The 24,760-nt window shown below is 51.4% G+C and overlaps 2 protein-coding genes across 5 annotated transcripts in view; one reads left to right on the top strand and one right to left on the bottom strand.

Moving 5' to 3' along the window:
* The first annotated feature begins 10,045 nt into the window (after nucleotides 1-10,045).
* MB (myoglobin) overlaps nucleotides 10,046-24,760 on the top strand; it is a 63,940-nt gene continuing 49,225 nt past the window's right edge. The window contains exon 1 of the mRNA XM_080660675.1: nucleotides 10,046-10,114. Coding sequence (XP_080516801.1) covers nucleotides 10,102-10,114 — 13 coding nt within the window. The 5' untranslated portion in view covers nucleotides 10,046-10,101. The remainder of the gene's footprint in view (nucleotides 10,115-24,760) is intronic.
* On the bottom strand, nucleotides 11,699-24,466 carry APOL6 (apolipoprotein L6). 4 transcript variants are annotated; one of them, XM_080660672.1, is made up of 6 exons: nucleotides 24,402-24,465; nucleotides 19,006-19,097; nucleotides 18,770-18,887; nucleotides 14,411-15,204; nucleotides 13,698-13,803; nucleotides 11,699-12,393 (listed from the first exon to the last, which is right to left on the bottom strand). In XM_080660672.1, exons 3-6 carry the CDS (start codon nucleotides 18,837-18,839, stop codon nucleotides 12,380-12,382), a joined length of 984 nt encoding a protein of 327 aa, XP_080516798.1. In that variant the 5' UTR covers nucleotides 18,840-18,887; nucleotides 19,006-19,097; nucleotides 24,402-24,465; the 3' UTR covers nucleotides 11,699-12,379. The 4 variants fall into 4 exon arrangements, with proteins under 4 accessions (XP_080516798.1, XP_080516796.1, XP_080516797.1 ...); XM_080660670.1 differs by lacking the exon at nucleotides 19,006-19,097 and having other exon boundaries at nucleotides 24,402-24,466; XM_080660671.1 differs by lacking the exon at nucleotides 19,006-19,097 and having other exon boundaries at nucleotides 18,770-18,871.

Raw genomic sequence — 24,760 nt, 5'->3', positions numbered from 1 at the left:
GGTGCCTCCAGGGTTCCTGTGCTCCTCTCCACGGGTGGCGATGGGTCTGGGCCAGAAGGGACGTCGCCTCACCTGGTAAAGAGGAAAACAGACCCGCCATCACTCAGGCGGGTAGTGGCTTCATACAGAGCTGAGACCTAGAAACGCAGACCTGGGAATTCGCAAACATGTAAAATCCACGGGAGACGGTGAGCTCAGTGGGAAAGCGAGCTGAGCGGGGAGCCCTGGGAAATGCCGACAGTGTGGAGGGAATGAGGAACAAAAGGAATCTTTAAAGACTGTCGGAGGAAGTTGTCCAAGAGGTAGGAGAGGCAGAGGGAGGAAACTGAAGTCTAGTTCTCACGCCACATCTCCTTCCTGTCTGCGGTACAGGGCGGTGATGATGCTCAGAGCGTTTTGTGTGAACTCTTGGGGTGAAGATGAATGGACCACGTTATCAGTTTCTCTTCTCTTGGCAATTATCCGCTAGCAACAAAAATGATACAAGCTTCCTCTATTAGAAACTAGAAAGAATAGGTTTTAAAAAAAAAAAGGACTAGGTCAAATAGGTTAAAAGGATGCCAAAAGCAATGGGAGCGAGGCTTTGGGAGGGAAAGGGGAAAGAAAGGGTGCCGGTAATCGCAGATTTCAGAAAAGGTGGGCAATGGCTACAGATTTTAGGGGGAAAGCCCCTCTTCAAGGGGAGGGGCATTCGCAAAGTGAAAAACTAACGTCCCTTTTCCAAATAGTAAGAGTAAGGTGTGCGGGTTGGCACTAGCCTGGACCGGTTCCAAGAATCAGTGAAGACGGGAGTAAAGGAGGAGCAGCCGTATTTGTCAGAGGCACTTTGTCCCTGAGACAGGGAGGACAGCGTCTGCGCCCTGAGCAGTCGGAAAGCTGACCGGTGCCTCTGCCTGAGGAGAAGGGGAGACTGAATCTCAAGTGGAAGGCCCCACATCAGAAAGAGCACTTCTGCCAGGACACAGCTCTGGCTTCTTCCTCATTGGAACCTCCCACCAATAGGTGGGCCACACAAAACAGCAGCCAACATAAGGTCTACACAAACATATGAACTCAACAATAATAAAAACAACCAACCCGACTGAAAAATGGGCAGTCCTAGCTGGCTTAGCTCAGTGGATAGAGTGTCAGCCTGCAGACTGAAAGGTCCCAGGTTCGATTCCGGCCAAGGACACATGCCTGGGTTGCAGGCTTGATCCCCAGTGGGGGGCGTGCAGGAGGCAGCCAATCAATGATTCATTCTCATCATTGATGTTTCTCTCTCTCTCTCCCCTTCTCCCTTCCTCTCTGAAATAAAGAAATATATTTAAAAAAAAAAAAAAGAAAAAGAAAAATGGGCAGAGGACTTGAACAGACATTTCTCCAAAGAAGATATACAAATGGCCAATAATAAGCACATGAAAATATGCTCAATATCATGAATCACTTAGGGCCGTGATCGGCAAACTGCGGCTCGCGAGCCACATGCGGCTCTTTGGCCCCTTGAGTGTGGCTCTTCTACAAAATACCAAGGCCTGGGCGAGTCTATTTTGAAGAAGTGGCGTTAGAAGAAGTTTAAGTTAAAAAAATTTGGCTCTCCAAAGAAATTTCAATCGTTGTGCTGTTGATATTTGGCTCTGTTGACTAATGAGTTTGCGGACCACTGACTTAGGGCAATACAAATCAAAACCACAATGAGCTACCACCTCACACCCATTCGGAAGACTACTATAAAAAACCAAAACACACAGCAAGTAACAAGTGTTGATGAGATTGTGGAGACAGTGAAACCCTGGTGCACAGCTTGTGAGAATATACAATGGTGTAGCCACTGCCAACACTATGGCAGTCACTAAAAACATTAAAGATAGCATCATCACATGAGCCAGCAATTTCACTTCTGGGAACACACCCCAAAGAATTGAAAGTAGGATCTAGAACAGATATGTGTGCGTCCATGCTCATAGCAGCATGATTCACAATAGCTAAAGGTAGAAACAACCCAAATGCCCATTCATGGATGAATGGCTAAATACAATGCGGACTACAGCTGCAATGGGTTATTATTCAGTCTTAAAAAGGGATGAAATTCTGATAATGCTGTAACATGGATGAACCTTAAAGACATCATATTAACTGGTGTGTTTAAAAAAAAAAAAGATTAAACAGGACTATTTGGGTCTTCTTTTTTTTTTTTTTTTTTTTAATATATTTTATTGATATTTCACAGAGAAGAAGGGAGAGGGACAGAGAGCCAGAAACATCGATGAGAGAGAAACATCGATCAGCTGCCTCCTGCACACCTCCCACTGAGGATGTGCCCGCAACCAAGGTACATGCCCTTGACCGGAATCGAACCCGGGACCTTTCAGTCCGCAGGCTGACGCTCTATCCACTGAGCCAAACCAGTTTCGGCTATTTGGGTCTTCTTTACAAACAAACTTTATAGCACTTCATGAAGCAGGCTGTCTCCATCCGGAGAAATGCAAAATGAGTGGAAGGCAGGCAGCTTTTTGGGGGTAAAAAACAAAAAAACAAAACAAAAAACAAGAGGAACAAGGAAGAGACAAACAGACAAGATCTGATTGGCTGGGGCCACACAGTGGAGCTTGTTCGGGGTGAGAAGGCCCAAAGGGTGGCTTGATGTTTGGGGATCGGCTGTTTCTGGCCCAGCAGGGCACCTACAGGAACACGAAGGTTATCTGAGTTTTGCTGACGCAGCTCCCCAGCTCCACCTTTGTCCAAGAAAGTCATGTCAACATAACTGAGTGAAGTGAGCCAGTCACAAAAGACTAATAGTGTACGGTTCCACTTATATGAGGAATCTAGAAAGTCAAATCCACAGAGATAGACAGTAGAAGGGTGGCTACCAGTGGCTGAGGGGCCTAGGGAGTTAGTGTTTAATGGGTCACAGTTTGGGAAGATGGAAAGTTTTGGAGATGGGCAGTGGTGATGGTTGCCCAACAATATGAATGTGCTTAATGCCACTGAACTGGATACTTAGAAATGGTTACAATGGTCAGTTTTATGTTATATTTTACTACAATAAAAAATATATATTACAAAAAAAAGAGACAGTAACAACAAGAAAAATAAATGGCAGATAAAGAATACTCACCTGGAAAGTGTTACCAAAAAGCCAATGAAAATAGCAAACAGTGATTTGACAATTAATATTTTTAAAGCCAGGGAAGCAATTTCCTTGACAATGCAAGATCCTAAAATAGCTCTGAGGGTTCAAGGAAATTAACTGGGGACGCTTAGGGAAGAAGAGACGAGAAAAATAAAGCTGTCACAAAAACAAATGCTTATTGGAATTCACATAAGGGAAAAGAGACGCTATTTTTAAAAATTTAAAAAGCAACACTGAAGACAGATGAAGAAAGTGAGCGAATGAAGTGAAAACGAAGTGCTGAAAAACTTCGGCCAGAATGTACGGAATCAAGGCTCCGTGCGCTGATCGGAATCCCCAACGAAGAGAACTGGAAATGTGAACAGCATGGATGTTGGAGCTGTGCCTATAAAAGCTGTAAGGAATATTTTTGTGACCTGCTCTTAGGCGCATAGAAGTAGAGATATTTTGATTGATATCTTACATTTGCTTTTTAGAATTTATCTAGAAACTCATAATGTTTCTCTCTTCTTGGCTTTTTATTCAGAACCTACACCCTTCATTTTGCAAACACTGCAGATAAACAAAAGGAAGCAGAGACAACTCCCTTTGATTCCCCCCACCTTCCCTGCCCCCACCCCCGTGATAATCACCGAATAACAAATATTTTGACTAGCATATCCTAATATATAAAAAGCCAGGGGCCCTGATGACCTAAACCAATGACTGAACAAGCAGGCTGCATGGGGTGACCAGGCTGGCGGGGGGGGGGGGGGGGTCAGTTGGGGGCAATTAGGCTGGCGGGGGGCAGTAAGGGACAGCCAGTCTGGCGAGGGCAGGGAGCAGTTAGGAGCGACCAGGCTGGTGGGGAGGGGGGCAGTTGGGAGAGACCTGGCCAGCAGGGAGGGCAGTAAAGAGTGACAAGGCTGGTGGGGGAGGGGCAGTTGGGGGCGACCTCGCCAGTAGCAGGGAGCAGTTAGGGGCAACCAGGCCAGCAGGGGGGGCAGTTGGGGGCGACCAGGCTGGCGGGGGGGGGGGGGGGGGGAGGGAGCGGGCAGTTAGGGATGACCAGGCCAGCAGAGGGGGGCAGTAAGGGACGATCAGGCTGGTGGGGGGGGGGGCAGTTAGGAGTGACCAGGCCGACAGGGAGGGGGCAGTTGGGGGCAACCTGGCTGGCGGCAGGAGGCATTTAGGGGCAACCAGACTGGCAGGGGGGGCATTAAGGGGTGACCAGGCAGGCAGGCAGGTGAGTGGACTGCATGCTAGCGGTCCAGGATTATGAGAGGGATGTCGGACTGCCGGTTTAGGCCCAATCCCCAGGATCGGGCCTAAACCGGCAGTTGCACATCCCCCAAGTGGTCCCGGATTGGAGAGGGTGCAGGCTGGGCTGAGGGGGACGCCCCCCCCCCCCACCCCGTGCATGAATTTTGTTCACCGGGCCTCTAATCTATAGATATACAGAGCCAGGGTCCGTAATGTCCAAAACGACCAGAGAGACGACTGAATGCCAGGCTATGTATGCAGCAGGCTCGGGTAGGCAGGGACTTGTGGCAGCGGGGATGGGGACGGGGGAGGCGGGGCCCGGTGGCGGGCGGCCTGTACTCCCCACATGGTGGCGACGGCTGTGAGCCCTCTTGACGGCCCGCAGGCGCAGGCACCACCTCCGTGCCACATCCCCACTTCCATCAGTCCCACCAGCCCGGAGGCGCCCTCCCTGAGCTGTTTCCACCAAGGCCTGTGGGAAGACCCCACCCTTGGGGCACCCGTGGTGGCAGTCAGTCCTTCAGGCCCACCAACTCACAGCCTTTTCTCCCTTTCTTTCCCTCCCTCCCAGCTCCTTCTCGGAGCCTCTCTCAGATGAGGCCTCAGCCCCTCCCAGCCAGGGAAGAGGAAGAGGGAGAGAGAGAGGGAGGCAGGCAGGCCTGGAGGACTGCTGAGAAAAAAAAGAGCGACAGAGACTGGAGAGACTGGGATGGAGAGATGGAAACAAAACAGACTGGGCCTGAAGAGGCCTGGATGGAAGGGAGGCCTGTGGGGGCCAGGAACCGAAATGTGTCACCGACCCCTCCCCAACTCACGTGTGGTGCTCAGGAGTGAGCAGGGGAGCCAAAGCCACAGGCAGGGATGGAGGAGGGTGCCCTCCCCTCTGGAGACTCCCCGTATCTTCAAACTGCCCTGCTCACTTCCTCTCACTCCCTTCCAGGGGTGGGGCCTTTGGAATCCAGGGCTCTGGGGTTTTACAACAGAGCTGGGGTGGGAAAGGGTAAACAGCACCAAAGACGGCTGATACGGCCACCCACCTCTGCCTTAGCTTGACCAATTAGTTCAGCCTCAGAACATGGCATTCGGAGGGGATCCCTACTTCCCCAGCAACGGCTCTAGGGCCTCAGCCCCAGTGCCAACCTCCTCTCCCCCTTGGCCCTCCCCACAGCTGGTGCTTACTGCAGCTCGTGGGCCTTACTTAACCACCCCTTCCTTCCCTATTCCTACAAAGGAGGCTGCATCTTATATTCATATAAACTTTGTAACGTTTTGGAAAAAAACAACACAAAAAATGATGACCAAGAGAATGCCGCAGTCAACGTTCGGAGTCCGGCTTAGGAGAACAGAAAGAAGGGAGAATTCCATAAGTTGGCTGATGCCAAGATATTTCTGAGTGACTGCCTGGCGTGTGACAGTTGTGCGACCACAGAGGAAGGAGTCCAAGTTTCTCAGCAGTGGTAAGGAGCAGCGAGCAGGCGGGCGGTAAGGAGCGAGGGGTTCCAGACTGCGAGAGGGGTTTCCAACTGTCGGCTCAAGGGAACGGGCCTAAGCCAGCAGGCGGACATCCCCTGAGGGGTCCCGGACTGCAAGAGGGTGCAGGCCGGGCTGAGGGACGCCCCCCGCACAAATTTTGTGCACCGGGCCTGCAGTTATTTCATAAAGGACTTCACATTCATTTCCTCACATTTGCTCCAAACAACCTTGTGAGGCGAGTGCATGTATGTCTCTTGCATTTTACCGCGAGGGAAGCACAGGGCGCGCAGGCGGAGGACTTACTTGGGTCTCTCCCCGTGGGCACGGTATGTGGACGCCGGGGACCCTCCCTTCGGTTGGTCTGCCTTTTGCTTCTGTGCTGGGTCCCCACACGTACAGGCGCGTCTCTCTAACTTTGGAATTTCAGGCAGATGGGATGAGGCAGCCTCGAGTCAGGTTTCCAGAGTCCAGGCCACACTGACCGCCGTCTGCTGCACCGTGTGGACAGAGGACGAAAGGTTTTATAAATAAGTAACCGCTTATCACCAGGCAGGAGGAGGCACAGAACTATTTGGGTTTCTCCCCCCAGTTAAACCTCTGATGGTCAACAGCTCCGAGGAAAGAGTGTATTTACTCAGCACACGACCTTGTCCGGGCCCAGCCCCACTGTGCTTGCTTTCTTTTCAGCCGTTGGGATATTTATGAAGCAGGATGTGACCCTGAGGACAAATACACCCTCACATCTCACACACCAGCACTTCTCAGACTTCATGTGTCCCCAAGTCCTGGGGACCTCATCTGATGGCTGATTTGGGCTCCGTAGGTCTTGGAAAAGGCCTGACAGTCTGAGTTTCTAGCCACACTCCCAGGAGGCGCTGCCACTGCTGCTGCCGCTGCCTGCCGGTGCCAGGTCCGACTTGAGTAGCTCGTGGGCAAGGAACCCACGTCCGGGTCTCTGTGGCTCTCAAGTTCCAGGCAAGGCTTCGGACGGTGGCTCGCAGCCCGCTGACTTGACCCCTGATGGTTCCCAGCCCTGGCCTCTGTTTTCATCCCCAGATGACCCCCTGGTCGACAAACACAAAGTGCCACCGCCACGTGTTGAATGGGGACAGTTTCGGTTTTGCAGGATGAAGCAAGTCCCGGAGTGGATGGCGGGGATGGCTGCACAGCGCTGCAAATGGACTTGAAACGGTCCATGTGCTGTTATGTACATCTCACCACAAGTTTTAAAAAGAGAAAGGGAATTGCATTTATCCAGTTTCCAAAAAATCGTTAGCGCCACACACAGGTAGGCTGTGTTCATTCAGCTGCTCCAAATTCGGTTCCTCTTTTCTTAAAATATTCTTTTGATCCACCTTCTGGACCAACAGAGGGGCCAACCCTAGATCCTCAGTCTTGCCCATGGGCTCCAGAGCCTCACTGGGCAGGTCTCACTGGGCAGGCCTCACTGCACGGGCTGTGTTTGCCACATAAGTTCTCCCACCATCGGAGAATTCAGACACCAAACTGTGACTGCACCCAGATAAGGGTGAGAGATTTTATAAATAATACTAGAAGCCCGATGCACAAAGATTTGTGCTAGAACGGGCCTTCCTTTCCCTAGCTGTCGGCAGCACCTTTCCACACCGGCCCCGTCCGTGAGCCGCCTCTTTCCACTCTGGCCCTGCCTTCCCACACTGCCCAGAGGCCCTGAGAGACAAGGGGTGGGGCAGAACGCCTGCATCACCGCCATAGTGACGATGCAAGCATCCAACCCGCCCCCAGTCGCTCGGCACCTGTGTATGCAAATTAACTTCCATCTTTGGCAGGTTAATTTGCATACTCACTCCTGATTGGCTGGTGGGCGTAGCGGAGGTATGGTCAATTTACATGTTTGTCTATTATTAAGCAAGATATTTTTTAAAAGGAATGTTGACAAAGAGGTTTGCTGAGGTCTCTGCAGGTCACGGCTGTAAGGAGGAACCTGCCCCCTGGGGGGCGGCAGCAAAACTCAGGGGGTGGAGGGGTCCAATGGGCAGGCGCCACCTTCAGGGAAAGCCTGGGCTGGAAGGTTCCCAGGGAGTGCCCATGATGCCCCAGGAGACTGCCTCTGGGGTGATGTTGAACTCACTGGAGGCAATACTCACTGGTATTCCTTCCGATGGCTGCTGAGCAGGGGTAGGAGCAGGAACGTTCATACCGGAGCCTCCTCCCCCTGCAGTGCACCCTCTACTGGCAAAGCTCACCATGGAGCCGGGGCCAAAGGGAAAAGGTCAAGAGAGTCCAGCGCCAAGGTCACAGCCATGCACTCAACGTCAAGCACTCAAGGGTGGATTTGAAGCTGAGCTGCAGTGAATGGATCCCTGGCACAGGGACAGAACCTTGATGGTTGTGAATCTGGGAGTTCTTTGTACTCTTCTTCAACTCTTCTCTGTGTTTGAAATGATTCCTAAGTTTAAAAAGTTAGCTGAAACTGCACAAAATAAGACTTTGGGGAGGATGATTTTTTTTTATTTTTTTTTACTTTAAAAATTGCATTGGACTCTAAAAGAGAATTTGATTTTGGATTTTGATGCTTTTGGACTTTAAAAGAGTTTGATTTCTTTGAACTTTGAACTCACAAGGGCAGCACAATTTGACTTCGGACTAATTCCCTTCAACTTTAATTTGCAAGGAAATTGAATCTTAATATTTCTCCCTGAGAGGTTTGCAATGGGAGGGAGTTTATATGCAATAGGGCTTCCTCCCGTTGGCCTTTTAGTATTGGACTATCTTTATGCTAAATCTTGATCTCATTGCAAAGTCTCTGACGAGATATTGGCTGTGGCTTAATAGCAGCTGGGATGGGGAATGGGAGAAGACAGGCCTGGGGGTTCATTAATGTGCTGATCTGGCCCATCCTGAAACCTCTTGGTGGCAACTTTTCACTGCCCAACAGCAGACCCAGGACGATTCGTGACTGGCACTGACGAGCAATTGGGTCAAGCTGAGAGCAGGGCTGTTCTGCTAGATGGTTGATTGCCACCTGCTGACCATGGACTTAAAGGTCAATGCATTATTGAACGAAGGTTAGGAAGTACTAGAAGGATCACTCATTTCCTACTCCTGTTTCCATGTGGAGGGATTTCGTCCAAGCACACTCCTGGCCTCTCTCCATCTTCTTGCTTACCAACTCCAAGGGAGCATGAGCAACTTACATGGTGGGCAAGTTGGCCGGAAGGAGCTGACATTGACTTGGATCCGCTGGCCTTCTGAGAGCACTCAGGATGCTGTGCTCCCAAGCTGCGCGGGGCTGGCCTGACATTGTCCCGTATTGCATGTGGCAGGGGGCGAGGGCCGTCTGATTCAGGAGTGAAGTATTAGCAAGCCAACTTGGTCAACCAACCCAAAGCCGCTTCCTCCCACAACTTTAATCGAGTGGATACTTTTACCTCCACCTGCCTGCCTCCTGGTCTACTTCATCATTGGCTCTAAACTTGGATGGAAGAAAGAGAGGTGCTATTTATTAGCCCCATGAACCCCAACTTATTCAAATTATCTTCATTTTTTGAAATTGGATTGTCTACATTAGTGCTGTCTAATACAACCACAATGCAAGTCACGTATGTAAGTGAACATTTTCTATAGTCACATTATATTGTATTTAAAGCAGCATGTGATCAATTAAAATGATTAATTAGATACTTGATATATTTTTCCTTCCTACGTCTTTAAAATCCAGTGTGTATTTCACACTTACAGCACACCTTAGATTGGACTTGCCGCATTTCCAAGGCTCAATAGCCACACGATCAGTGGCCGCCACATTGGACAGTACTGGTCTGCATGAGCTTGCCTATCAGAGAAAGGAAGGCCAGTTTTGCACTGTGATTTTGTGTCGCTGAATTGTAACCATGAATTAAGAATATCTCTCCTGAACAGACAGAAAAGGCGCGGTAGGGTGGGTGGGTGGGAAGAGATCAACCAATGAACTTGTATGCATATATAGGCAGTGGGGGTGGGGTCAGGCAGAGGGTGGGGCCAGGCAGAGGGGGAGGAGGAGTTAGTTCAAGAGCTTCTGGCCCTCCTGGAAGACAATCTGAGACTGAGAGAAGAGGAAGAATGAACCTCTCCCACCACCTTTGATTTTGGCTCAAACGTTTTTCAAGGGTTTGAATTTCTGTCGAGGTGTTTCCCCCCAGACTTCCATCTCTGTGAGCGGGCCACCGCCATCCGCGCCCACGTGGAGTGGTGGGTTTCGTTCAGGTTACACTGACTTCGTGGCGAAGACACCAAAGCTCAGAAATGCCTGGCAAATGCGGGTCAGAGGTGAGTCTCAAAGCTCCTTTCTCTAATTCATCCTTTTGTTCTAAATTCCAGACATGCCACCAAACAAGCTGTCCCAATTATGCCCCAGTTAATTGATGATCTGTCTAGACTCAGTGGGACAAACGCAGGTGACCAGGAGTCAGCAGTAACGGCCTGTCCCCTGGTGCTTCAGTGTCCAGACAGCTGAGCCGAACCGGAACACATGACACACAGACAGAGTTAGATGCAATCACACGGGGTTTATTGACCTATTCCTAGTGGGTCCTAGGCTCCGGCAAAGGCCACCCGGGATGGACACCGAAGGACAGACGACGAAGACGGAGACAGACAGGCGGCCGCAGTTGGTTCAGGCTCACACAGCAGAGCAGTCAGGGGCTTGTCTCTCGGAGCGACGTGGAGTCCTCCTCTTACCGGGAGGAGACCTCAACTGAAGGCCGCCGCAGGGTTATATAGACCGCGGTAAACAACCTGTGTCCTCATCAGTGTGGGCCAGACCGTGTGCCTTATGCTGGGAGCAGGGCGTTTACACGTTAAGGGCTCAGAGCTTTTACATCAAGAGAGTGGGGTGTTCATTAATTTGGGAAGTTACAGAGTATTGGGGGTTTCCATACAGCAAACATTTCACACAATAATTATTTCATACATTAGAGGGGTTCCATTATTATAACACAAGCCAAGCCCCAAGCGCCATGACTACCTATGTCAAATGCCATGTGTTACTATGGAGAATGTTTATTCGGAACTTTAAGGGTGCTCATACACTAAGAGATCAGTGTAAAATGTGCAGAGAGCTGTTTACTTACAGTTTTGCTCATAAAAAAAAAATGAAAACAAGGAACTGAGAGCAACAAAAGCTGGAAACACACTGGCCGGGGCGCGGGGTTACAGCTGCTTAGGGCCCCTGGATCGCAAGACTGGCAGGTGTCGTCCAAAATGTTGACGTGGCGTCTTTCCCCACCCCCTGTACAATCGTCCCTAAATTTCCAACAATTGTTTTACTAATGTGATGGGAGGGCGCGGGGGGTTGAGGGAAGACTCCTCCTGTCCCTTCATGAGGTCATTTTTTATTTGCGGTATCCCCCGTTCAGAGATTCTACTTTCAGAAAAGAATTTTAATAATACTGCAGCAGCTTTTGGGGATACAACCATATTCTCATTCTGCCACCGAGTATAATAAGAGATTTGAACCCATCTAAGTGTTTCTGAAAGGGAAGGTGCATCTTGTGCATCATTTGTTGCCTTTCGGCTTCTAGCTTCTGGCTTCGTTCCCAGACCATTTAGGTCCCAGCAACACACAGGCAAAGGCTGGTGACCAATCAGAGTGGGTCTCCGGGCTTCTGGCCCGCCTCTTTCCAGGTGGGAGGGGGCGTATTTAGGGATGCTGGGGCCCTCTTGACTGCAGGTGGAGGAAGTCTGAGAAATGAAGCCCGAGGCTTGATGACATCATTGTTATCCTCTGGCTCCAGACACACCGGAAGCCCACTTGTACCCCTAAGCCTTTTAAGTGGAGGCCAGTTTGAGTTGGTTTTGATAGAGTGATGACTAATACATGTCTAATGAAAAGACTGTACGCACAGTCAAGAGCATATTTTACAACCTAAAACAACAATGTTTATAAGAGCCAGGTGGAACACTGAATAGTAGAAAATATTGCTAAGTGAAAACAGCACAAGGAAAAGTAATAGATCTGCAGGCGAAGGAGAGCACTGAGAACGAGAAAGAAAACGCAGGTGGTTGCAGGAAAAAAACTGTTCTAACACAGCCTGAGGGAGGGTCCCAGCAGGCAGTCTAATGACAACCACAGAAAGCCGGTAAGCAGGTTAGCACCACCCCCTATTTTTTTTTTTTTTTTTTTTTTTTACGTTCTGGAATTTAAAAAAGTGTATTTAATGTCAATGCACTACTTTCAAGAGAGCAGCTAACACTTAAACCCAAACAGGCATATGGTTAAGGTAGGTGAGCGGGGAAGGCAGGAAGGTGCCTGCAGTTCCTACGTCCCGTCCGAAGGAGGCAGGAACTGGGGTCTTGGGGTCCGAAGGAGGCAGGAACTGGGGTCTTGGGGTCCGAAGGAGGCAGGAACTGGGGTCTTGGGGTCCGAAGGAGGCCCGGAACTGGGGTCTTGGGGTCCGAAGGAGGCAGGAACTGGGGTCTTGGGGTCCGAAGGAGGCAGGAACTGGGGTCTTGGGGACGACAGGGCCTCTCCCTTTCCCGATGGAATCTGGTCGAGCAGGTTCCAATCCTTTTGTGTGCAAACAAAGGAGGATCCTATCCGGCGATTGCTGCGGGGCGGGGGGGGGGGGGGGGGGGGAGAGAAGAGAGCAAGAGGAAAAAACGGCGGTGAGCTGATGAGGAAGGAAGCACACTGCAAACCCTTGTGAAGGATCGTATAAACGGAGCCCCTCGAAAATGGAGCTGGAGCTGCCGCCCCCAGCACCTGCCTGTGTGCAATGTGCCTGTGGAATGTTAAAGGGGCCTCGGCAGTCTTGTACCGAAAAAACTGCTTGCCGCGATCACCAGACAGCAGTTACTGTGACCACTGGACGGATGACCACTGGACTGAAAATTAAGTAACGTTATTTAGAATTAGCTTCCCTGTGTGCTGTCATCTGCACCGATGGAAACGCCTTTGACACGTGGGCTTCGGGGTACAGACTTCTTCTCGTGGGTCCTTGTCCGACAAAGTTTGAAGAATAAACTCGTGGACAAAAAGGCTTAATTTAAAAAAATGGGGAAGTTTATTGGAAGCATATACAAACTCCATCTGGGCGGGGAGGGAGGGGTCCCTAAAGGGGTCCCCCTTGGGAGGGGCCCCCAAATGGGAAAAACCTGCTCTCTAATGGGAAAAAAGTCTACATCCAAAAATCTAAAATCTGTAATCTGTCTTGTGTCCTTTGTCTCCAGTTTATAAATGCTGTGGTTCTTGGTTTGACTCTGACCCTTTCTGATGGGGCCCCTTCCCCATGTTCTGACCCTGTGCTCTCCTAATTGGTCACTCTTTTGTTTCCAAGTCCAAAACTCACGTGGTGCCCGGTCCTTCCCTCCTAATTGTCCCCCTTCCCTGTCCCATCAATACCCCCGGCCTTTGTCTCCTAATCAGAATAGTAGTTGGGCTTCTGCCTGAATTCATGATTCCTCAAGAGCTATCCTTACTGGTCTCAAATAAATAACAGTTTCCCTCTCCCTTCGAAAGGCCTTTTTTATTTTCCGGTGACACCTTTCCCATCAGGGACCCTACTGTCTCACCATCAGCACTTCATAGAGAGCCCAGCGTGAAAACAGGAATGTGGACCGACTGGGAGAGAGTGAGTGGGGACTGAGGAAGCCACTGAGTTAGCACCCCACTCCACCCCGCCCGTCCCCCCCCCCCCACCCGAAGGAACAAGGGACAATGAAGACACGGGGTGGCAATGGAGGAGAGAGGACAGGTTCACCTTCACGACACTCGCCAGCTGACAGTGCCCGAGACCCTCAGAGCACAGGAAGGAATTCCACCAGCAAGTCCCCAGGCATTTTCTCTGCCACCCTTGTCCCCTGCCCCTTTTATTCCACTCTGAGCCGCTGGCTTAGCCTGCCTCCGCCTCACCTGTGGCCTGGGGTCCTGCTTTCCCTTGCTTGGCTGGGGGCTGAGACAGAGTCACCCCGGCTTCCTTGGAAGATGAGCTCCTAAGGCTTTTCTTCTGCAAGCGTTTCTGTAAAGAAACAAAACCCGCCCATGTCAGGAGTGCTCTGGGGCAGAGGCGGGCAGAGCCGGGCCAGCTCTAGAGTCCGGCTCCCAGCTTCATCCTGACCCGCTCCACCTGGGAGAGATGGGCAGGTTACAGAAGCTCCCTGTCCCAGCCAGCCAGGGCCACCATGACAGAAAACCATGCGTAATTTCTCATCGTTCCGGAGGCCGCGAGGCCCAGACCAAGGTGCGGGCCAACGGGGTCTCTGGTCAGGGATCATGGCCCCACGCCATGAACTCATTCCACCCCAACCCCTCCCCAAGCGGCATCTCCAAATAGTCTCACTGGACCTTCCGCATATGGATAGTAGGGGGACACATTTCCATCCCCAACACCCCCTGTGGCTCAGTGTCCTCTTCTGTACAACAGGGAAGCCCCTCTTCCCAGGCCAGGGACCTGGAGGGACATCAAGGGAGACACAGGGGCACGGTCCAGGCTGCGCACCATCATCTCCAGGAGCCCTCGTCCGCAGGGGCAGCCAGGCAAACTGCACACACTGGCTTCCTTCACACCCTCCCCTAAACCTGGGGGCCCATGAGCCCCAGTCCCTCACCCCTCCCTCCAGCCTCACCTGCAGGCTCTCATAGAGCTGGGTGCGTTCTGCCAGCTCTCTCTCCAGCTCCTCAGCCTGGGCCCTCAGCGTGTCTGCCAACTCGGTCCTGGCTCCCCGCTTCAGCTGCTCCCAGTCCTTCAGGAGGCAGCTCAAGTCCATGCCGAGGGAGAGGTAGGCCAAGGCGCTTCTCCGCAGTAAAGCGTTACTCCCCATCACTAGCGGGGTGCCTTTAAAGGCCCTCTGCACCTTCCTGGTCGTCCGGGCGGAGACTTGGCCAGTGAGGAGGAGAAGCTCTGCGGCCTCAGCCAGGCGCGGGTAGGCTCTGGCTATCTGCAAGGCCCGGATGTTCTTCTGGATGTTCTTGACGTTTTTCCCACAGTAATAGACATTCCTTCCGGCCTCCACGACGCAGCTCACAGCCTTCTCGACCGTTTGGTCAGGGGCAGACAATTCGCTTTGGACCTGAGCTTGGACTCGTTTGCTGTGACGGTACTCCCAAATGCTGGTCGCCAGGCTGGCGACCCCAGCTACTGTCCCCAAACCTTGACCAGCAACAGAAAGCATCAGGCTTCCTCCGGCTGTGACCGGAGCGAGGGCCAACCCCAGGAAGCTCATGGTTCCAGAGACCACAGCGAGCGAGTTGGTCACCAGGCTGGTCTGGGTGAGATTTTTGTGGCTTCTGTCGATGTCATCTGCGAGGTCACGGTACTTTCTGATGGCCACTTCTAGTTCCGCTTTCATCAGGGGAAAGTCTTTCAAAAATATGCTTTCTTCAGGGGACAGATCTCTATCTTGTTGCTCCACATCTTCACCTGGAGGAATGTCATCATCGTCCAAGACAGAGAACAGGTTTCCTGTGACCACCCCCAGGCAGCACTCACCCCACCCCAGAGGGAACCACTATTCTGACTTCTATAACCACTAATTAGTTTGCCTATTTTTGAACTTCATATAAATGTTTCAGGTATCAGCAGTTTTAAAACATGATTGGTATGCAGTATTTCATTATATAAATACATGACAATTTGCTTATCTATTCTCTGTCAATGGATATGTTTAGGTTGTTTATTCTTTTATCAATTGATACTAGAGGCCTGGTGCATAAAATTCATTCACGTGCAGGGTCTGTAGGCCTGGCGGGCGATAAGGGCCAATTGGAGCCTTCTGGCTGCCGGCTGGGGCCTTCCTTCATTCCGCGCACACCCTTGCCACACCCTGGTGGTCAGCGCATGTCATAGCATGTGATTGAACTCCCGGTCTCCCGGTCAAACTCCCGGGGGGACACTTTGCATATTAGCCTTTTATATATATAGACTAGAGGCCCAGTGCACGAAATTCATGCACGGGGGGGGGAGTGTCCCTCAGCCCAGCCTACACCCTCTCCAATCTGGGACCCCTTGAGGGATGTCCGATTGCCCGTTGAAGCAATCAGACATCCCTCTCACAATCCAGGACTACTGGCTCCCAACTGCTCACCTGCCTGCCTTCCTGATTGCCCCTAACCACTCCCCTGCCAGCCTGATTGATGCCTAACTGATCCCCTGCCAGCCTGTTTGCCCCTAACTGCCCTCCCCTGCAGGCCTGGTCACCCCTAACTGCCCTCCCCTACAGGCCTGGTCCCCCCCCCCAACTGCTCTCCCCTGCAGGCCTGGGTCCCTCCCAACTGCCTTTCCCTGCAGGCCTGGTTGCCCCAACTTCCCTCCTCTGCCGGCTTGGTCACCCCTAACTGCCCTCCCCTGCTGGCCTGATCACCCACAACTGCCCTCCTTGGAGACCTGGTCCCTCCCAACTGCCCTCCCCTGCTGGCCATCTTGTGGTGGCCATCTTGTGTCCACATGGGGGCAGGATCTTTGACCACATGGGGGCAGCCATCTTGTGTGTTGGAGTGATGGTCAATATGCATATTACTCTTTTATTAGATAGGATAGAGGCCTGGTGCACGGGTGGGGGCCAGCTGGTTTGCCCTGAATGGTGTCCCGGATCAGGGTGGGGGTTCCCTTGGGGCGTGGGGTGGCCTGGGCGAGGGGCCTGTGGTGGTTTGCAGGCTGGCCACGCCCCCCGGCAACCCAAGCGGAGGCCCTGGTATCTGGGGTTTATTTATCTTCTACAACTGAAACTTTGTAGCCTGGAGCAGAGCCAAGCCTTCTGCTTGCTCCGTAGTGGCAGCCATTTCTGTTGGGATTTATTTATCTTCTATAATTGAAACTTTGTAGCCTTAAGCGGAGGCCTGGGCCGGCCAGGGCTGCAGAAGCTTGGCTTCCTCCATCGCCGTGGGCAACCCTAGCTTCCTGCTCTTTCCAGCTCCGTGGCTGCCACCATTTCTGTTTGGTTTTATGTATCTTCTATTATTGACTTTGTAGCCTTGAGTGGAGGCCTAGGCCGGCAAGGGCAGGCGGAAAGCTTCCTTGCCAGGGAAACCCATGCCTCCCTCCTGCTCTTTGTGGCAGTAGCCATCTTGGCTGGGTTTATTTGCATATTCTCTACTGATTGGCTTGTGGGCATGGCTTGTGGGTATAGCAGAGTGATGGTTAATTTGCATATTGCTCTTTTATTAGATAGGATGTTTAGATAGTTTCCAGCCATTGGCTATTGTGAACAAACTAGAGGTCCAGTGCACGAAATTCGTGCGGGGGGGGGGGTCCTCAGCCCGGCCTGCACCCTCTCGCAGTCCAGGACCACTGGCTCCTAATTGTTCACCTGCCTGCCTGCCTCATCACCCCTAACCACTTTGCCTGCCTGCCTCATCGCCCCTAACCACTTGCCTGCCTGCCTCATCACCCCTAACTGCCTCTGCCTGCCTGCCTCATTGCCCCTAACCACTCTCCTGCCTGCCTGATTGCCCTAACCACCTCTGCCTCAGCCTCCATTGCAGCAGCTTTGTCTGGAAAGATGTCCGGAATGACATCTGGAAGGTCATTTGGCTGTCCAGTCTAATTAGCATATTATGCTTTTATTATTATAGATTACATTTTAATTGGTTGGACAGTCAACCAGTCATCAGACGACCGGACACTCAGCATATTAGGCTTTTATTATATAGGATTGATTTAATGACTAAAAGATCATCTACACAGGACATGGAAACAATTTATAAGGCCCCTTTGTACCAGTCATATTCCCAAGGACATCATAATATTATGAGAGCTGCAAAAGGCCCTGTCTAAGCACACAGGTGGGGTCTGAAAGCCCTCCCAGAATCTACTTGCTAGGTGGTAAGACCTGGGGGTCAGGGACCGGGGGAGGTGCATGTCTGTCAGGAGAGAGATGCACTTTGATTGACTGGTTGATTGATTGATTGATTGCACAAGGTGGCCATCCATTTGTAGAGCTATGTGTTCACAGAGCTGTATCCACGTGTGCGTAGGCTTTTTCTAATCAGCCGTAAGGCACCACGTGGTCTGGCAGTGGCCCTGATTTAAGGTAGGTGTGAAAATGAGCGCTTGGGCTGGAAAATAGACTAGGTTTGGGAGAGAGGAAACAGGCTGACCTGTTAGGAAGTTATTGCAATGGTCAGAGCAAGAGGCGGCAGCTGCTTGAACCAGGTTGGTGGAAACGATAAAAACGATGGATTTGAAGAGATCCACAGGATTTTCAGTGAATATGGGATGGGCGAGAGCAGAGTCAAGGGTGACCTCAGGGTGAGTCAGGTTTGGGGCCTGAAGGACTGTTACAGGGAAGATCCCATCTACTGAGATGGGTAAAGGTTTTCTGGGCGGGGCATTGAGTTCAGGTTGGGGTGGATTGAGTTTGAGATACCTGATTAGACATCCAAATGATGCTGATGTGGATAGATGAGTCTTGTTCTGGCTGGACGAGCAAATGTGGGAGCCAACAGTGTGGAAAGCAGTTAAAGCCCCAACACTGCATGTCAGCCCCACCTGAGTGGCTCAGTGGTTGAGCGTCCACCTATGAACCAGGAGGTTGTGGTTTGATTCCCAGTCAAGGCACATGCCCGGGTTGCAGGCTCGAGCCCCATAGGGGGCGTGCAGGAGGCAGCTGATCGATGATTCTCTCTTATCATTGACATTTCTATCCTTCTCTCTCTGTCTCCCTTCATCTCTGAAATCAATAAAAATATATGTTTTTTAAAATTGCATGTGATCCCTGGGGAGAGAGTTGTAGAAGCCAAGAATGGCCCAAGGTTGAGCCCTGGAGGACGCCACCAGTTCAGCCAGGCAGCGAGGAGACGGCAGCTGGCGAAGGGCAGAACTAAGGACGAGTGTTGGAACCCAGTGAGGGGGGGTGTGACTGCGGGTTTTTGTGTAACCTTGTGTTCTCATGTGTTCTGGGCCATTCCGCTCGCCATCGTTCTCTGACAACGACGTCACTGGACTCTGCTTTTCCCTCCAATGCAAGCGGCGGGGACGGGGAGCTTACCTTGGCAGATTGGTGAGGTCTCTGTTGTTGCCATGTGTGAAATGGTCTCCTGGCTCTTTTCCATCCTCATGGTGACGGGGCGTCTGGCTGATGTGTCTCACGCTGCGGGAGGAAAAAGCTGACCTTGGCATTAGTATAGTCAGTGTGGTCCAGTGGACCACAGCCCGCCTCCGCCTCTCACCAGTTCTGTGATTTCAAGGAAACTCACTCACTGCTCTCCGTTTCCCTTTCCTCACCTGTGAAGTCGCAGGTACACTGCCTGTCTCCATAAATGTTGCGGGACAGTAGTTCCTGCATTTTTCATCATTACGAGCAGGATACAAATCCTCTGTTAAAGAAAAAGACTCCTCGATTGGGTCAGAAGGCGAAATCCAACTACATGCACTTCTTACAAGTGCTACAGCGGAAACAGAGGCTCAGAAAGTTAAACCTACAGGATGAGCCGAGGTGCAGCAGGCCAGGGAGGTGGCTGCGTCCAGGAAAGGGGTCCTCATGATGGAACTTCTGCAAATTAACTGTGACCGCGATCACACAAATCTACACGTGTGAAAAGTTGCATAGAACTACATGCACACACACCAATGAGTGGAGGAGAGCTGGTGAGATCTGAGTAAGTGGTTTGTATCCACATCCACTTCTTAGTTGTGATATTAGAGTTCTGTAAGCCATTGTTGGTGGGGAAATTGAGTAAAGGGAAGTATGTGGGATCTCTCTGTATGGGAATCTATACTTTTCTCAAAAAAATTTTTTTTAAATATATTTTTATTGATTTCAAGAGAGGAAGGAAGAAGGAGAGAGAGATAGAAACATCCTGCACACCCCACACTGGAGATGTAGCCTGCAACCCAGGCATGTGCCCTGACCAGGAATCGAACCGTGACCTCCTGGTTCACAGGTTGACGCTCAACCACTGAGCCACGCCAGCCAGGCCAATTTCCTCAAAATTAACACTTAAAAACACAGCATGCACCTATGAGAATGGCCAAGATCCAGAACAATGACAACATCAAATGCTGGTGAGGATGCGAAGCAACAACTCTTGGTCATCGCTGATGGAAATGCAAAATGGCACGGTCACTTTGGACGACAGTTTATCAGTTTCTTACAAAATTAAACATACTCTTACTATATGATCCAGCAACTGTGCTTCTTGGTATTTTACCCAAAAGGAATTGAAAATTTATGTCCACACAAAAACCTGCACAGGGATGCTTACAGCAGATTTATTTATGGTTGCCAATACGTGGAAGCCACTAAGATGACCTTAGTAAGTACGTGAGTGGATGAATGAACTGCGGGATGTCCAGACAATGGAATATTATTCGATGCTAAAGGAAATGAGCTATCAAGCCATGAAAAGACATGCAGGAACCTTCAATGCCTATTACTAAGTGAAAGTAGCCAGCTGGAGAACGCTACACTCTCTCTAATTCTGACTATGAGACATTCTGGAAAAGTCAAAACTTTGCAAATGAAAAGATCAGGGGTTGCCAGGGGTTGGGAGAAGGGAGGGGTGAGTGGGTGGGGCACAGGATTTTTAGGAAATTGAACTGTTCTGTGATACTCTAATGGGGATACATGTCACTATACATTCATCCAAACCCATAGAATGCACAACACCAAGAGCGAGCCTTAATACAATCTATGGAATTCGGGTAATAATGATGGGTCAGTGTGGGCTCCATAGGGAATGCTGGTAATGGGGGCGGGTGTGCAAGTGTGGGGGCAGGAGGTATATGGAAATCTCTGTACCTTCCCCCCAATTTTGCTGTGAACCTAAAAAAACAGTCTATCCTATATAATAATCCTATATAATAAAGAGGTAATATGCAAATAGACTATCACACCCTTGCACAAGATGGCTGCCCCCATGTGGTCACAAGATGGCCACCACAAGATGGCCGGCAAGGGAGGGCAGTTGGGGGGGACTAGGCCTGCAGGGAAGGGCAGTTGGGGGCGACCGGGCCTGCAGGGGAGGGCAGTTGGGGGTGACCGGGCCTACAGGGGAGGGCAGTTGGGGGCGACTGGGCCTGCAGGGGATGGTAGTTAGGGGGGACCAGGCCTGCAGGGGAGGGCAGTTAAGGATGACCAGGTCGGCAGGGGAGTGGTTAGGGGCGATCAGGCAGGCAGGCAGGCAGGCGAGCTGTTGGGAGCCAGCAGTCCCAGATTGTGAGAGGGATGTCCAGCAGTTGGACATCCCCCAAGGGGTCCCAGATTGGAGAGGGTGCAGGCTGGGCTGAGGGACACCCCCCCCCACCACCAGTGCATGAATTTCATGCACTGGGCCTCTAGTTTTTAAATAGCAGACATTGTATGCAGACACAAAAAAAGGAGCATTGCAGCATTATCCATAGTTTTAAAAGCCTACAGGCCACCCAGCACTCTTTTAAAGTGGATTGGTGAACTAAGTTATGGCCTATCTAGCAATGACATGATACACAGCCATGAGACCAAAAGAGGCAGCTGTGGAGGGACCGCCCACAGACACAGTAAGTGCAAAGGCAGGGAGCAGACCCTGCAGAGATGCTTCCATTGTGTACAGAAAAGATCCCTGTGCTTGTGCAGACAGGAAGCTGGTTCACCCTGTTAAGGTCAGGGCTGAAAGACACGCTTGCTTGTCACCGTACACCCTCCTGTACGTTTTGTCTCAGCGATGTGTCTGCTTGTGATCCCAACACACTTTTTAAAGACTGTTTGCTCCCTGGAGTGGGTTGAATAATGTGTCCCCAAATTTTATGTCCAGCTGGAACCTCAGAATGTGACCTTATTTGGAAAGAGGTCTTTGCAGATGTAATTAGTTAAGGATCTTGAGATAAAAACCATCCTAGGTTAAGGGTGGGCCTAAATCTCCTTCCTCTAAGAGGAGAGGACACAGAGAGACACAGAAAAGAACGCGATGCGCTGACAGAAGCAGAGATGGAAAGGGTAGCACACGGGGTCCGTATGCTCAAGGACTGGACTGGCCCGAGCCGAGAACTCCGGGGGAGCGGGGAGGGGGCACTGGAAGCTGCAGAAGGCAAGGAAGGCTTGATTCTCCTCTAGCGCCAGCAGGGGGCCATCGGCGCTGCTCACACCTTGGTCTTGGACGTCTGGCCTCCAGAACTGTGAGAGAATACATTTCTGCGGTTCAAGGCCGCCCAGTGTGTGGTCCTGTTCCCATCGCAGCCTTAGGAAAGGAACACGCTGGCTCTCATCTCCGCCCCTCCCCCCCCACCCCTCCACCCCCCCCCCCGCCCCCGCCATCTCCGCACCCCCACCCCCTCGTCGTTGGTACTCGCTCCCGGGGCTTGTGGAGAAATGGCATCTTCGAGATATGCCCCCTCTCTCATGACCTCCTCCTCCCCCGCTCCTCCTGTTCGACTTCTAAAAATCTTAGAGAATAAATCCTCCTTTACCTATTTGGACGTTACAAAAACCCTTATAGCCCATTTTCCTCTAATTATTTCAATGAATGCAGATTTACAATAGACATTTTAGAACAAAGAATATGATTCATCTGTACTCTCACTACCCAGAAACAAACACTGCCAGCCGTTTATTTTACAAGCAAAAACAATTTAGACTCCTGCTGCTCCTACCGTTTTGCATGAATTGTTGTCACTTAACATTATATTCTAGTGGCTCCTCATAGCACCAAAGCGTTTCACACAGTTTAAGGCTGTGTCGCATTTCGCCCTGTGGAGGTATCGGTTCGCATTTAATTGCTCCCCTGCTGTGGAATCTCTGGGTTGTTTGCAGTTTCAGTTTTTCTTTTATAAATAACTTTTGATCCTTCTAGAGATGTTGGTCACATGCTTGGTTATTTCTTTGGGATAGTCTTTGAGGTAGAATTAATGCATCAAAGATTTTTTTTCAAGAAAGAAAAAAAGGTTTTCTCCTCTCTAGTTTATAAAGCTGGGTTGGGGGATTTGGCTCCGGGGTGCCCATGGCCTATAGTATAAGCCAGACATGCACCCACTTACTTTAGGCACCTTTAATCCTCTCTGGCGCCGTGAAATGGATGGTAATATTATTCCCATTTTACAGATGAGGAAACTGAGGCACGAGGAGACCAATGTCACACAGTTGGTAAGTAGGAGAGCCCAGTGTGATTCCAGTTGATCTCAATCGGAGGTGGGTCTTCTCCCCAGGGGATATTGGTAACGTCTGTAGACATTGGTGGGAGGTGGGGATGCTACTGGCATCTGATGCTGCTAAACACCCTGCAATGCTCAGGGCGGCCCCACAAGAGAACGACCCCGTCCAGGACGTCAGTGGTGCTGAGGCTGAGAAACTGCCCTGGAGCCCTTCTCCACCAGCACCTGTGACACCCCCAGTTCTCATGTTAGTCCTACCGGGTGGGCGAAGGGCAGAGGGGACAGCAGGGACCTCTTTGGTCCAAATGGGTCCCTTCCCCACTGACCTCCCCGGATGTGAGAGGAGACAGTGGGGTTGATGACTGGATAAGCCATGTCACTTCATTTGAGGGCTCATATCGCTTTTCTTTTTTTAATATTTTTTAATAGATTTCAGAGAGGAAGGGAGAGGGACAGAGAGATAGAAACATCCATGATGAAAGCGAATCATTGATCCGGCTGCCTCCTGTACGCCCCACACGGGATCCAGCCCACAACCCTTGCATGTGCCCTGGCTGGGAATCCAACTGGCTCATAGGTTGATGCTCCACCACGGAGCCACGCCAGCCCACCTGAGGGCTCACGTTTCTGACGGTTTTCGTGCGCCTGCTTAGGGAGCCTTTAGTCCACCGGGTCGCCCGGCGGTTCCTCCCGCAAACCAACTCCCCCAGCCTCCACTCTAAGAAAAGGTGGGTGATTCTGAAAACACAGCTTGGGGCAGGCCCCCTCCTTCCCATGACTACCCCAAAGAAACCTGCAACCCAGGAGACACTGGGGTTGGCTGTGCACTTTCCACAACTCACCCAGCCTCTTTCCTTCTGCAAAGACCACACCCCTGCACCTCGCCTGCAGGGAGCTTCCAGGGAAACGCCGGCCCGTGGTCTCCCACGTTCTGGGAGCCAGGCCCTCTCCCTTTAGGACCCTGGGGTCCCCCGCCCATGGGGGCCGAGGTGGGGGGTGGGGGAGACTCCGCTTGGTTGGTCATATCACACCCTTAGTCAGGTTTTCCTTTAAACCAGCCGTCGCCAACCTTTAGGACCTCAGTGACCACTGGTTAGTGACCACTGCTTTAAACCTCACATGGCCCGTGACGGGGAGACTCCTGTCCTGGTTTATCAAAGAATTTGAACTGCAGTTCTGGCCGGGTGGCTCAGTTAGAGCATCGTCCATATGCCAAGGTTGCAGGTTCGAGCCCCAGTCAGGCACACACAAGAATCAACCAAAGAATGCATAAATAAATGGAACAGCAAATCGATGTTTCTCTCTATCTTTATCTCTATCTCTATTCTCTCTCCCTTCCTCTCTAAAATTCAATTAAAAAAAAAAAAAAGGAAATGAATTTCAATTTCAGACCCTTCCCAGGCTCACCAAGTTGGTAACTGGCAGGACAGGGACTTGAACCCTAGCAGCACTGACCACAGCTCCTGTCTGTAGCCGACCCCTCAGGCCCCCAAGCAGCCCTCCCTCCTCTGCCTGTGCCCCACCCGCTCTCACTGCGGCCTGCCTTCCGTCCTCACCTCTCTGGGGCCTCCAGGTCCACAGGGCACTGTGAGTGTCTGTCCAGGCTGCGGGGACAGTGAGGGAAGTGGCCAGCGGCCAGCGGGTTTTGCTAACCAGGCGCAAGCGCCGCCCCCGCCCCGCCCCGCCCCGCCCCCGGCCACCTGCCAGCAGTTGCCGAGCCTTGGCCGGAGCAGGGATTGTGAAAAGGTCAGGGTTAAACATTCCTGGCGCAGAAAAGCACCTCTTCTGGGAAACCAGGGCTTTCAGAGAAGCAGCTTTTGCTTTCACTTTCCTTCTCGCTTCTTTCTCTAGCAGATGTGAGGGGAGGGGGGTCGTGCAATCAGAGTCAGAGGGTGAGGGCTGTGTGAGGGTGCAG

This window comes from Plecotus auritus, assembly GCF_963455305.1.
Source record: "Plecotus auritus genome assembly, chromosome: 3".
Taxonomy (NCBI): domain Eukaryota; kingdom Metazoa; phylum Chordata; class Mammalia; order Chiroptera; family Vespertilionidae; genus Plecotus; species Plecotus auritus.
This window is presented reverse-complemented; position numbering and strand designations above follow the sequence as displayed.